At 36.0% G+C, this 14,013-nt stretch overlaps 2 protein-coding genes across 3 annotated transcripts in view; one reads left to right on the plus strand and one right to left on the minus strand.

Annotated features, from left to right (window-relative positions):
* Window positions 1–14,013, plus strand: part of raver2 (ribonucleoprotein, PTB-binding 2) — an 86,595-nt gene that overhangs the window by 40,162 nt on the left and 32,420 nt on the right. The gene's annotated exons all lie outside the window — the stretch shown is intronic.
* On the minus strand, window positions 895–3,287 carry LOC133010887 (uncharacterized). Of its 2 annotated transcripts, XM_061078539.1 has the most exons (5): window positions 3,151–3,287; window positions 2,875–3,018; window positions 2,389–2,523; window positions 2,018–2,122; window positions 895–1,243 (listed from the first exon to the last, which is right to left on the minus strand). In XM_061078539.1, exons 1-5 carry the CDS (start codon window positions 3,260–3,262, stop codon window positions 1,020–1,022), a joined length of 720 nt encoding a protein of 239 aa, XP_060934522.1. In that variant the 5' UTR covers window positions 3,263–3,287; the 3' UTR covers window positions 895–1,019. The 2 variants fall into 2 exon arrangements, with proteins under 2 accessions (XP_060934522.1, XP_060934520.1); XM_061078537.1 differs by having other exon boundaries at window positions 2,875–3,287.

Consider the following 14,013-nt stretch of genomic DNA (forward strand, 5'->3'; position numbering starts at 1 on the left):
ACACACACACACACACACACACACACATACTGGTTTCCATGGTCTGCGGGCCTCGAACTTGTTGTCATCATCTGTGGGGACCACCCTTTCTAGAGGTATTTGAGGTATGAAAAAAATCAGGGGCACTAAAAAAAATTCTGTTAGTACATACACAACTTAAAATATCTAAATTTATGAAGTAGTATTTTGACTGTGCAAAATGGGGACCGAAGAAAAAACGGGTAGGTATGGCTGATGGGGACCTTATTTACATATCATTTGCATGACTCACACAACTTGTCATAAGACTGATGGGGACCTTGCTTCAATAACGCATTATTACATATATATATATATTACTACTGATACTGTAAGTCCTTCCATTATTACATTTGTTAGAGCAGTTTGTTTAGTCTAAACCAAAGAAGAAAAATCAATCTTGGCTCAGTTGTTGATAGATAATGTAGCGATATAACATGAGGCCTTTAAATGGTGATAGGGATGCAAAGCATCACTTTGCACAGAACATCTTGCTGTTAATGAACTCTGCCTTACAATGAAGCAGAATTTGATAGGACTATTAGTGTTATGCGGTTGAAGTGAATATTAACATATCAAACAGTGACATCTATCTACATCCGTACAAAGAATAAATCTTATTCAGTCAAATTTGTAAGATATTTTTAATTACAGCCAACTGCAGAGCAACAGCTTACTGCTATTCAATCACTTTCAAAATATTTGGTCGAATGAAAGACAAAATTCAAGTTATCTGAGTTTTAGGGAAAGACAGGATTTTTTGTAAACAAATAAAATCTCAAGTTTTACTGATCCTTCCTTTTAACATAACTCTTTTAGTAAAAAAAAAAATATATATATATATATTTTAGAATTTAAAATAACAAAAATGTTGGCTATTATTGGCACTTCAGAACAGAACAATGAAATACATTTTTTTTAAATGCCTTAGTCATAGTAAATATACATTTTCAGTAGACCAAGTTAGTATCTGCCATACCAGATAGGTGGTAATCTTCCTATTATTTACTAAATTTCCTCTTGTTGGCTGTAATGCGGTTATATATGTAGAATTTCACATTCTGCCAGCTCCGGTCATTAAGAGCTTCTGGTTCAGCTCTTATACACTTCTCACAGTCAAACTTTGCTGGAACAATACAAGATGTGATGAATCGATTCATGTGGCTTTCCACTGCCTCCACCTCTGTCTGCTTCCAGGGTGTTTTCTTCTTTTGGGCAGTTGTACCTTTAAGTGGTCAGAAAAACAAATTTGTAATGACAAAGTGTGTAAGAGTTATAATCCAAAGTTACAAGTTCTGTACAGTATAAACTAGCTTCTACAGTATAAGAAAACTAATTTATACAATTACATTGCCAAGAAAACACTGATTTGTGCATTCTGCCTGAAATGGTCAGTGGGAAAGAGGATTTTGATTCCATTTTCTTATAAGCTGTACATGCTGTGTTATATTAAAAAATAAACTGTTAATTCTGGTCACTGACATGGACTCACATTTACTGACATCAATTTCTCAAAATTGTCATGAAGACAATAATGTATTTATAAAATGTTGGATCTGTTGGATAAATAAACACAATGTACCCATTCACTCATTAATCTAACTAAATATGGATTTGTGAGTACCCAGGACAGGTGGTTGGTATAGGGGCTAGTTGTTGTTTGTATGTTTATACTATTAAAACTGTTACTGTTATGAGTCCTACTTTAAGCACCTAATAGACTATAGAATCAGCCTAAAAACCCTTTATCAGACTATTGCAGGCCTGAATATACAGATAAAACTAAATTAAATGGGTGCAGCAACAGTTATGCGGCAAAGTATTGGTGGCAACATCTTAAATGGGCAACACCGAAAACAGACTCTGATCTGGTCTTTTTTTTATGACTGCTATCTAACAAATTTGGCAATTTCTATATATTTCTAATATCCATGAAAGAAGCAAACATAATAAATACTGACATTAAAAAGACAAGAGGTACTACATGTCAAACGTTTACCTTTTGAGGAAGGCCTCATCGTACTGACTGGTTTTGGTTTATTGGGTGGTTGTGGCTGCATTTCATTCCTCTCAGTGGGAGGAAGTGACTCCTCTGCTGGTGGTGCTATAAAAGAAAAAAAAAGAAGTAAAACTTTAACAACATTTTCCAGGGACAATTTTTAAATGACAAAAATATTAATTAACAGCTTTAACATGGTCGGGGATTTAAAGGTGTGCTGTTTCTTTTTCTGTTCCCATATGGCTGCTATGACACATTTTAAAACATTTGGACATTTCTATAATTAAAACACTAACAATTCATATAAAGAAAGAAGCATACATAATCAATACTGACATACAACAGATAAAAGAGAAGTGTCATGAGTTCACCTATTGAGGAAGGCCTCATTCTGCAGGATTCTGAAGGTACCTCATCACTTGATGAGTGTGGATTTTGTCTCTTGGGTGGTTGTGGCAGCATTTCATCCCTTTCGGTATGAGGAAATGTCTCCTCTGTATGTGGTTCTATGAAAAAACAAAAAAAGAATTTCACTTTAAAGACATATATGTACTACAGAATAATGATAATACAAAATTGAAAATTCAGTTTAATTAATAAAAGTGTATTCAACCATTCAAGTGTTGAATACACTTGTATTTAAACTACATATTATTAAAAAGATGAATAAATAATGTTTGTTAATTTTTATTTTCGATTGATTTCGAGATAAATGTGCGTGTCAATGGGTGAATGACAAAGCTGTACTGTAAAGCACTTAGTGGTCTTCAATTATATCACACAAACATCAGTGTAACCATGCGAAATGAATAAATGATAAACAAAAACAAACAAAAAAGTGAAATAAAATAACATACCATTTGGATCTATTCCAATTTCATCCAACCCTTTAGGCGGTCGTGGCACGAGTTTTCCCTTTCCGTACTCCATAACTGCTGCATTGTGAGCAAAGTTTCCTCTGTTGCCAATATAATCCAGGTGTCTTTTTTTCTCTTTGGAACCTTTTGGAAAGCTTAGAGCTTTAGCCACATCTGATTTATCTTCATGTGCACGCTCTAGATGCCTTGCAATTTTTGAAATAGGCTTACTGCAATACAAGCAATAATGTTTTTTGTCATACACACCCTTCCCACCTTTTTTTTTAAATGAACTGACAACGACGCTGTCGTTTATGGTCTGACTTGAACAGGGTTCTTCTACTGCTCTGGGGGCTTCAGGTGTAATGTTGTGACTGTCCAAAATCATGTTGTCTGGTGTTGTAGAATCGCAGACAGGGGTGCCTATTGAGCTATCCGGATCACTGTCACTTTTGGTACCTGGTACGTAGTCATCTGCACTATCTGATGACGAATCAAATAGCTCAGAATCTTCCAGATCTGTGTCTTTCATCTAAAAAAATTAATGAAAACATTATAAATATGTAGAGCTGTAATGGTTAGATTAGAAATTAGTCAGTAACCAAACAGAACCAAATTAAAATCAGTGTTGATGTATCAATTAAACCATCATCTCATTTGGCTGTTTTGCAAGTTTTGTTTCATAATTTGTTTATTTTAGCAGTTTATATTAATAATAAACAGGGTATTTTGACTGTTCTGAAAAAAATAAGATTATATCAACTTGCATCAACTTGAAAAAATTGATGTTCAACTTAAAGTGATTATTTTTTACAGACTACATTATATATATTGTTAAATTATAATCCACTGAATTATTGGAAGTTATTTGTGAATGATGTCAACTCACAGTAAGTACTTACCAGAATACTTTTAGTCCATCTTAGTTTTGGTACAAAAGTCTCAGTTTCATTTTCGAACTCTGTAATCTGTAAATAAAGGCACATGCACAATAAATAATATAGTAAAGTACATATAAGAATATTTGAGACCAAAGTTGTGTCTGCTCTGCTAAACTAAGTCTGAATTCACAATCTACAAAAAATACATTTCATACATTTTACACACAACATTATAGTTCATTGTGGGGACCAGTTTTATCTAACTTTTCAAAAGTTACAACTTGCACACTGTCAGAAGGTGTTTTGTGGGGACCTCGTGACTCCAAACTGTAGAGTGATAATTTATCAAGAAAGCAACAACTGTGAAGTTTGAAATCTACCATGAATATATCTCTAACACGAACCTTCAAGATGTATGACTTGAAATGTGATTGTATACCAATTTACATTACTTCTGACCAGTGAAGCTCTTTCTCGTTCACACAACTTAACACAGGCTTTGTGGGGACATTTTACACACAACATTATAGTTCATTGTGGGGACCAGTTTTATCTAACTTTTCAACAGTTACAACTTGCACACTGTCAGAAGGTGTCTTGTGGGGACCTCGTGACTCCAAAATGTAGAGTGATAATTTATCAAGAAAGAAAATACTGTGAGGTTTGAAATCTAGCATGAATATAGCTCTAACACTAACCTTCAAGATGTATGACTTGAAATGTCATTGTATACCAATTTACATTACTTCTGACCAGTGAAGCTCTTTCTCGTTCACACAACTTAACACAGGCTTTGTGGGGACATTTTACACACAACATTATAGTTCATTGTGGGGACCAGTTTAATCTTACTTTTCAAAAACAGTTTGTACTTGCACACTGTCAGAAGGTGTTTTGTGGGGACCTCGTGACTCCAAAATGTAGAGTGATAATTTATCAAGAAAGAAAATACTGTGAGGTTTGAAATCTAGCATGAATATAGCTCTAACACTAACCTTCAAGATGTATGACTTGAAATGTCATTGTATACCAATTTACAATACTTCTGACCAGTGAAGCTCTTTCTCGTTCACACAACTTAACACAGGCTTTGTGGGGACATTTTACACACAACACTAAAGTTCCTTGTGGGGACCAGTTTTATCTTACTTTTCAAAAACAGTTTGTACTTGCACACTCTCAGAAGGTGTTTTGTGGTTGCACACTGTCAGAAGGTGTCTTGTGGGGACCTCGTGACTCCAAAATGTAGAGTGATAATTTAACAAGAAAGAAAATACTTTGAGGTTTGAAATCTAGCATGAATATAGCTCTAACACTAACCTCCAATATGTATGACTTGAAATGTCATTGTATACCAATTTACAATACTTCTGACCAGTGAAGCTCTTTCTCGTTCACACAACTTAACACAGGCTTTGTGGGGACATTTTACACACAACATTATAGTTCATTGTGGGGACCAGTTTTACCTAATTGTTCACACACAGTTTCTACACGAACTCTGAACATAGAGTGACAAAATAATGAAAAAATAGTGATGGACATGAACTTACCTCTTCAGGTGTGGTCTTTGGCGCAAAGGCACCATCTATCAGACTCTCTGAGTGGACAGGATCAGAGTCATCCTCCTCCATGGTGTCAACAGTGATGCTGGTCGTCTGTAACAACAAATTGTATGACTATTTCAAGAAATTTAAACATAAGAGACTAATGGTTCATTCAATGTATATAATACATTGACATTCAAAAAGACTGACCATTGAGATTTTACCTCTAAAATGAGAAACACCCTGTTATTAACATAAAACAAACTCCAGAGAAAAGAAGCTTGAATTAATTTTCAACTATTTCTTCCTGCCCAGCCAAGCTCTATCTCGTTCACACAATTTAAATAAAACAGGCTTTGTGGGGACATTTTACACACAACATTATAGTTCATTGTGGGGACCAGTTTTATCTAACTTTTGAAAAACAGTTTTTACTTGCACACTCTCAGAAAGTGTTTTGTGGTTGCACACTGTCAGAAGGTGTGTTGTGGGGACCTCGTGACTCCAAAATGTAGAGTGATAATTTAACAAGAAAGAAAATACTGTGAGGTTTGAAATCAGGCATGAATATAGCTCTAACACGAACCTTCAAGATGTATGACTTGAAATGTCATTGTATACCAATTTACATTACTTCTGACCAGTGAAGCTCTTTCTCGTTCACACAACTTAACACAGGCTTTGTGGGGACATTTTACACACAACATTATAGTTCATTGTGGGGACCAGTTTTATCTAACTTTTCAACAGTTACAACTTGCACACTGTCAGAAGGTGTCTTGTGGGGACCTCGTGACTCCAAAATGTAGAGTGATAATTTATCAAGAAAGAAAATACTGTGAGGTTTGAAATCTAGCATGAATATAGCTCTAACACTAACCTTCAAGATGTATGACTTGAAATGTCATTGTATACCAATTTACATTACTTCTGACCAGTGAAGCTCTTTCTCGTTCACACAACTTAACACAGGCTTTGTGGGGACATTTTACACACAACATTATAGTTCATTGTGGGGACCAGTTTAATCTTACTTTTCAAAAACAGTTTGTACTTGCACACTGTCAGAAGGTGTTTTGTGGGGACCTCGTGACTCCAAAATGTAGAGTGATAATTTATCAAGAAAGAAAATACTGTGAGGTTTGAAATCTAGCATGAATATAGCTCTAACACTAACCTTCAAGATGTATGACTTGAAATGTCATTGTATACCAATTTACAATACTTCTGACCAGTGAAGCTCTTTCTCGTTCACACAACTTAACACAGGCTTTGTGGGGACATTTTACACACAACACTAAAGTTCCTTGTGGGGACCAGTTTTATCTTACTTTTCAAAAACAGTTTGTACTTGCACACTCTCAGAAGGTGTTTTGTGGTTGCACACTGTCAGAAGGTGTCTTGTGGGGACCTCGTGACTCCAAAATGTAGAGTGATAATTTAACAAGAAAGAAAATACTTTGAGGTTTGAAATCTAGCATGAATATAGCTCTAACACTAACCTCCAATATGTATGACTTGAAATGTCATTGTATACCAATTTACAATACTTCTGACCAGTGAAGCTCTTTCTCGTTCACACAACTTAACACAGGCTTTGTGGGGACATTTTACACACAACATTATAGTTCATTGTGGGGACCAGTTTTACCTAATTGTTCACACACAGTTTCTACACGAACTCTGAACATAGAGTGACAAAATAATGAAAAAATAGTGATGGACATGAACTTACCTCTTCAGGTGTGGTCTTTGGCGCAAAGGCACCATCTATCAGACTCTCTGAGTGGACAGGATCAGAGTCATCCTCCTCCATGGTGTCAACAGTGATGCTGGTCGTCTGTAACAACAAATTGTATGACTATTTCAAGAAATTTAAACATAAGAGACTAATGGTTCATTCAATGTATATAATACATTGACATTCAAAAAGACTGACCATTGAGATTTTACCTCTAAAATGAGAAACACCCTGTTATTAACATAAAACAAACTCCAGAGAAAAGAAGCTTGAATTAATTTTCAACTATTTCTTCCTGCCCAGCCAAGCTCTATCTCGTTCACACAATTTAAATAAAACAGGCTTTGTGGGGACATTTTACACACAACATTATAGTTCATTGTGGGGACCAGTTTTATCTAACTTTTGAAAAACAGTTTTTACTTGCACACTCTCAGAAAGTGTTTTGTGGTTGCACACTGTCAGAAGGTGTGTTGTGGGGACCTCGTGACTCCAAAATGTAGAGTGATAATTTAACAAGAAAGAAAATACTGTGAGGTTTGAAATCAGGCATGAATATAGCTCTAACACGAACCTTCAAGATGTATGACTTGAAATGTCATTGTATACCAATTTACATTACTTCTGACCAGTGAAGCTCTTTCTCGTTCACACAACTTAACACAGGCTTTGTGGGGACATTTTACACACAACATTAAAGTTCATTGTGGGGACCAGTTTTGTCTAACTTTTCAAAAACAGTTTTTACTTGCACACTCTCAGAAGGTGTTTTGTGGTTACACACTGTCAGAAGGTGTCTTGTGGGGACCTCGTGACTCCAAAATGTAGAGTGATAATTTATCAAGAAAGAAAATACTGTGAGGTTTGAAATCTAGCATGAATATAGCTCTAACACTAACCTTCAAGATGTATGACTTGAAATGTCATTGTATACCAAATTACATTACTTCTGAGCAGTGAAGCTCTTTCTCGTTCACACAACTTAACACAGGCTTTGTGGGGACATTTTACACACAACATTATAGTTCATTGTGGGGACCAGTTTTATCTAACTTTTCAAAAACAGTATGTACTTGCACACTGTCAGAAGGTGTTTTGTGGGGACCTCGTGACTCCAAAATGTAGAGTGATAATTTACTAAGAAAGAAAATACTGTGAGGTTTGAAATCTAGCATGAATATACCTCTAACACTAACCTTCAAGATGTATGACTTGAAATGTCATTGTATACCAATTTACATTACTTCTGACCAGTGAAGCTCTTTCTCGTTCACACAACTTAACACAGGCTTTGTGGGGACATTTTACACACAACATTAAAGTTCATTGTGGGGACCAGTTTTATCTAACTTTTCAAAAACAGTTTTTACTTGCACACTCTCAGAAGGTGTTTTGTGGTTACACACTGTCAGAAGGTGTCTTGTGGGGACCTCGTGACTCCAAAATGTAGAGTGATAATTTAACAAGAAAGAAAATACTGTGAGGTTTGAAATCTAGCATGAATATAGCTCTAACACCAACCTTCAAGAAGTATGACTTGAAATGTCATTGTATACCAATTTACATTACTTCTGACCAGTGAAGCTCTTTCTCGTTCACACAACTTAACACAGGCTTTGTGGGGACATTTTACACACAACATTAAAGTTCATTGTGGGGTCCAGTTTTATCTAACTTTTCAAAAACAGTTTTTACTTGCACACTCTCAGAAGGTGTTTTGTGGTTACACACTGTCAGAAGGTGTCTTGTGGGGACCTCGTGACTCCAAAATGTAGAGTGATAATTTAACAAGAAAGAAAATACTGTGAGGTTTGAAATCTAGCATGAATATAGCTCTAACACCAACCTTCAAGATGTATGACTTGAAATGTCATTGTATACCAATTTACATTACTTCTGACCAGTGAAGCTCTTTCTTGTTCACACAACTTAACACAGGCTTTGTGGGGACATTTTACACACAACATTAAAGTTCATTGTGGGGACCAGTTTTGTCTAACTTTTCAAAAACAGTTTTTACTTGCACTCTCTCAGAAGGTGTTTTGTGGTTACACACTGTCAGAAGGTGTCTTGTGGGGACCTTGTGACTCCAAAATGTAGAGTGATAATTTAACAAGAAAGAAAATACTGTGAGGTTTGAAATCTAGCATGAATATAGCTCTAACACCAACCTTCAAGATGTATGACTTGAAATGTCATTGTATACCAATTTACAATACTTCTGACCAGTGAAGCTCTTTCTCGTTCACACAACTTAACACAGGCTTTGTGGGGACATTTTACACACAACATTATAGTTCATTGTGGGGACCAGTTTTACCTAATTTTTCACACACAGTTTGTACTTGCACACTGTCAGAAGGTGTCTTGTGGGGACCTCGTGACTCCAAAATGTAGAGTGATAATTTAACAAGAAAGAAAATACTTTGAGGTTTGAAATCTAGCATGAATATAGCTCTAACACCAACCTTCAAGATGTATGACTTGAAATGTCATTGTATACCAATTTACAATACTTCTGACCAGTGAAGCTCTTTCTCGTTCACACAACTTAACACAGGCTTTGTGGGGACATTTTACACACAACATTAAAGTTCATTGTGGGGACCAGTTTTGTCTAACTTTTCAAAAACAGTTTTTACTTGCACACTCTCAGAAGGTGTTTTGTGGTTACACACTGTCAGAAGGTGTCTTGTGGGGACCTCGTGACTCCAAAATGTAGAGTGATTATTTATCAAGAAAGAAAATACTGTGAGGTTTGAAATCTAGCATGAATATAGCTCTAACACTAACCTTCAAGATGTATGACTTGAAATGTCATTGTATACCAATTTACATTACTTCTGAGCAGTGAAGCTCTTTCTCGTTCACACAACTTAACACAGGCTTTGTGGGGACATTTTACACACAACATTATAGTTCATTGTGGGGACCAGTTTTACCTAATTGTTCACACACAGTTTCTACACGAACTCTGAACATAGAGTGACAAAATAATGAAAAAATAGTGATGGACGTGAACTTACCTCTTCAGGTGTGGTCTTTGGCGCAAAGGCACCATCTATCAGACTCTCTGAGTGGACAGGATCAGAGTCATCCTCCTCCATGGTGTCAACAGTGATGCTGGTCGTCTGTAACAACAAATTGTATGACTATTTCAAGAAATTTAAACATAAGAGACTAATGGTTCATTCAATGTATATAATACATTGACATTCAAAAAGACTGACCATTGAGATTTTACCTCTAAAATGAGAAACACCCTGTTATTAACATAAAACAAACTCCAGAGAAGAGAAGCTTGAATTAATTTTCAACTATTTCTTCCTGTCCAGCCAAGCTCTATCTCGTTCACACAATTTAAATAAAACAGGCTTTGTGGGGACATTTTACACACAACATTATAGTTCATTGTGGGGACCAGTTTTATCTAACTTTTCAAAAACAGTATGTACTTGCACACTGTCAGAAGGTGTTTTGTGGGGACCTCGTGACTCCAAAATGTAGAGTGATAATTTATCAAGAAAGAAAATACTGTGAGGTTTGAAATCTAGCATGAATATAGCTCTAACACTAACCTTCAAGATGTATGACTTGAAATGTCATTGTATACCAATTTACATTACTTCTGACCAGTGAAGCTCTTTCTCGTTCACACAACTTAACACAGGCTTTGTGGGGACATTTTACACACAACACTAAAGTTCATTGTGGGGACCAGTTTTATCTAACTTTTCAAAAACAGTTTTTACTTGCACACTATCAGAAAGTGTTTTGTGGTTACACACTGTCAGAAGGTGTCTTGTGGGGACCTCGTGACTCCAAAATGTAGAGTGATAATTTAACAAGAAAGAAAATACTGTGAGGTTAGAAATCTAGCATGAATATAGCTCTAACACTAACCTTCAAGATGTATGACTTGAAATGTCATTGTATACCAATTTACATTACTTCTGACCAGTGAAGCTCTTTCTCGTTCACACAACTTAACACAGGCTTTGTGGGGACATTTTACACACAACATTATAGTTCATTGTGGGGACCAGTTTTATCTTACTTTTCAAAAACAGTTTGTACTTGCACACTGTCAGAAGGTGTTTTGTGGGGACCTCGTGACTCCAAAATGTAGAGTGATAATTTATCAAGAAAGAAAATACTGTGAGGTTTGAAATCTAGCATGAATATAGCTCTAACACTAACCTTCAAGATGTATGACTTGAAATGTCATTGTATACCAATTTACAATACTTCTGACCAGTGAAGCTCTTTCTCGTTCACACAACTTAACACAGGCTTTGTGGGGACATTTTACACACAACACTAAAGTTCCTTGTGGGGACCAGTTTTATCTTACTTTTCAAAAACAGTTTGTACTTGCACACTCTCAGAAGGTGTTTTGTGGTTGCACACTGTCAGAAGGTGTCTTGTGGGGACCTCGTGACTCCAAAATGTAGAGTGATAATTTAACAAGAAAGAAAATACTTTGAGGTTTGAAATCTAGCATGAATATAGCTCTAACACTAACCTCCAATATGTATGACTTGAAATGTCATTGTATACCAATTTACAATACTTCTGACCAGTGAAGCTCTTTCTCGTTCACACAACTTAACACAGGCTTTGTGGGGACATTTTACACACAACATTATAGTTCATTGTGGGGACCAGTTTTACCTAATTGTTCACACACAGTTTCTACACGAACTCTGAACATAGAGTGACAAAATAATGAAAAAATAGTGATGGACATGAACTTACCTCTTCAGGTGTGGTCTTTGGCGCAAAGGCACCATCTATCAGACTCTCTGAGTGGACAGGATCAGAGTCATCCTCCTCCATGGTGTCAACAGTGATGCTGGTCGTCTGTAACAACAAATTGTATGACTATTTCAAGAAATTTAAACATAAGAGACTAATGGTTCATTCAATGTATATAATACATTGACATTCAAAAAGACTGACCATTGAGATTTTACCTCTAAAATGAGAAACACCCTGTTATTAACATAAAACAAACTCCAGAGAAAAGAAGCTTGAATTAATTTTCAACTATTTCTTCCTGCCCAGCCAAGCTCTATCTCGTTCACACAATTTAAATAAAACAGGCTTTGTGGGGACATTTTACACACAACATTATAGTTCATTGTGGGGACCAGTTTTATCTAACTTTTGAAAAACAGTTTTTACTTGCACACTCTCAGAAAGTGTTTTGTGGTTGCACACTGTCAGAAGGTGTGTTGTGGGGACCTCGTGACTCCAAAATGTAGAGTGATAATTTAACAAGAAAGAAAATACTGTGAGGTTTGAAATCAGGCATGAATATAGCTCTAACACGAACCTTCAAGATGTATGACTTGAAATGTCATTGTATACCAATTTACATTACTTCTGACCAGTGAAGCTCTTTCTCGTTCACACAACTTAACACAGGCTTTGTGGGGACATTTTACACACAACATTATAGTTCATTGTGGGGACCAGTTTTATCTAACTTTTCAACAGTTACAACTTGCACACTGTCAGAAGGTGTCTTGTGGGGACCTCGTGACTCCAAAATGTAGAGTGATAATTTATCAAGAAAGAAAATACTGTGAGGTTTGAAATCTAGCATGAATATAGCTCTAACACTAACCTTCAAGATGTATGACTTGAAATGTCATTGTATACCAATTTACATTACTTCTGACCAGTGAAGCTCTTTCTCGTTCACACAACTTAACACAGGCTTTGTGGGGACATTTTACACACAACATTATAGTTCATTGTGGGGACCAGTTTAATCTTACTTTTCAAAAACAGTTTGTACTTGCACACTGTCAGAAGGTGTTTTGTGGGGACCTCGTGACTCCAAAATGTAGAGTGATAATTTATCAAGAAAGAAAATACTGTGAGGTTTGAAATCTAGCATGAATATAGCTCTAACACTAACCTTCAAGATGTATGACTTGAAATGTCATTGTATACCAATTTACAATACTTCTGACCAGTGAAGCTCTTTCTCGTTCACACAACTTAACACAGGCTTTGTGGGGACATTTTACACACAACACTAAAGTTCCTTGTGGGGACCAGTTTTATCTTACTTTTCAAAAACAGTTTGTACTTGCACACTCTCAGAAGGTGTTTTGTGGTTGCACACTGTCAGAAGGTGTCTTGTGGGGACCTCGTGACTCCAAAATGTAGAGTGATAATTTAACAAGAAAGAAAATACTTTGAGGTTTGAAATCTAGCATGAATATAGCTCTAACACTAACCTCCAATATGTATGACTTGAAATGTCATTGTATACCAATTTACAATACTTCTGACCAGTGAAGCTCTTTCTCGTTCACACAACTTAACACAGGCTTTGTGGGGACATTTTACACACAACATTATAGTTCATTGTGGGGACCAGTTTTACCTAATTGTTCACACACAGTTTCTACACGAACTCTGAACATAGAGTGACAAAATAATGAAAAAATAGTGATGGACATGAACTTACCTCTTCAGGTGTGGTCTTTGGCGCAAAGGCACCATCTATCAGACTCTCTGAGTGGACAGGATCAGAGTCATCCTCCTCCATGGTGTCAACAGTGATGCTGGTCGTCTGTAACAACAAATTGTATGACTATTTCAAGAAATTTAAACATAAGAGACTAATGGTTCATTCAATGTATATAATACATTGACATTCAAAAAGACTGACCATTGAGATTTTACCTCTAAAATGAGAAACACCCTGTTATTAACATAAAACAAACTCCAGAGAAAAGAAGCTTGAATTAATTTTCAACTATTTCTTCCTGCCCAGCCAAGCTCTATCTCGTTCACACAATTTAAATAAAACAGGCTTTGTGGGGACATTTTACACACAACATTATAGTTCATTGTGGGGACCAGTTTTATCTAACTTTTGAAAAACAGTTTTTACTTGCACACTCTCAGAAAGTGTTTTGTGGTTGCACACTGTCAGAAGGTGTGTTGT

The sequence above is a fragment of the Limanda limanda genome, chromosome 9 (assembly GCF_963576545.1).
Source record: "Limanda limanda chromosome 9, fLimLim1.1, whole genome shotgun sequence".
Taxonomy (NCBI): domain Eukaryota; kingdom Metazoa; phylum Chordata; class Actinopteri; order Pleuronectiformes; family Pleuronectidae; genus Limanda; species Limanda limanda.

Bases quoted from the DNA above. Each gene is read 5' to 3' on its own strand.
- LOC133010887 (XM_061078537.1), bottom strand. From the start codon at position 3,262: ATGATTTTGGACAGTCACAACATTACACCTGAAGCCCCCAGAGCAGTA. The intron at 2,524-2,874 runs GTATGTTATTTT...GTTTTTTCATAG, and splicing joins AATTGGAATAGATCCAAATG to AACCACATACAGAGGAGACA. The intron at 1,244-2,017 runs GTAAACGTTTGA...GACCACTTAAAG, and splicing joins GATGAGGCCTTCCTCAAAAG to GTACAACTGCCCAAAAGAAG.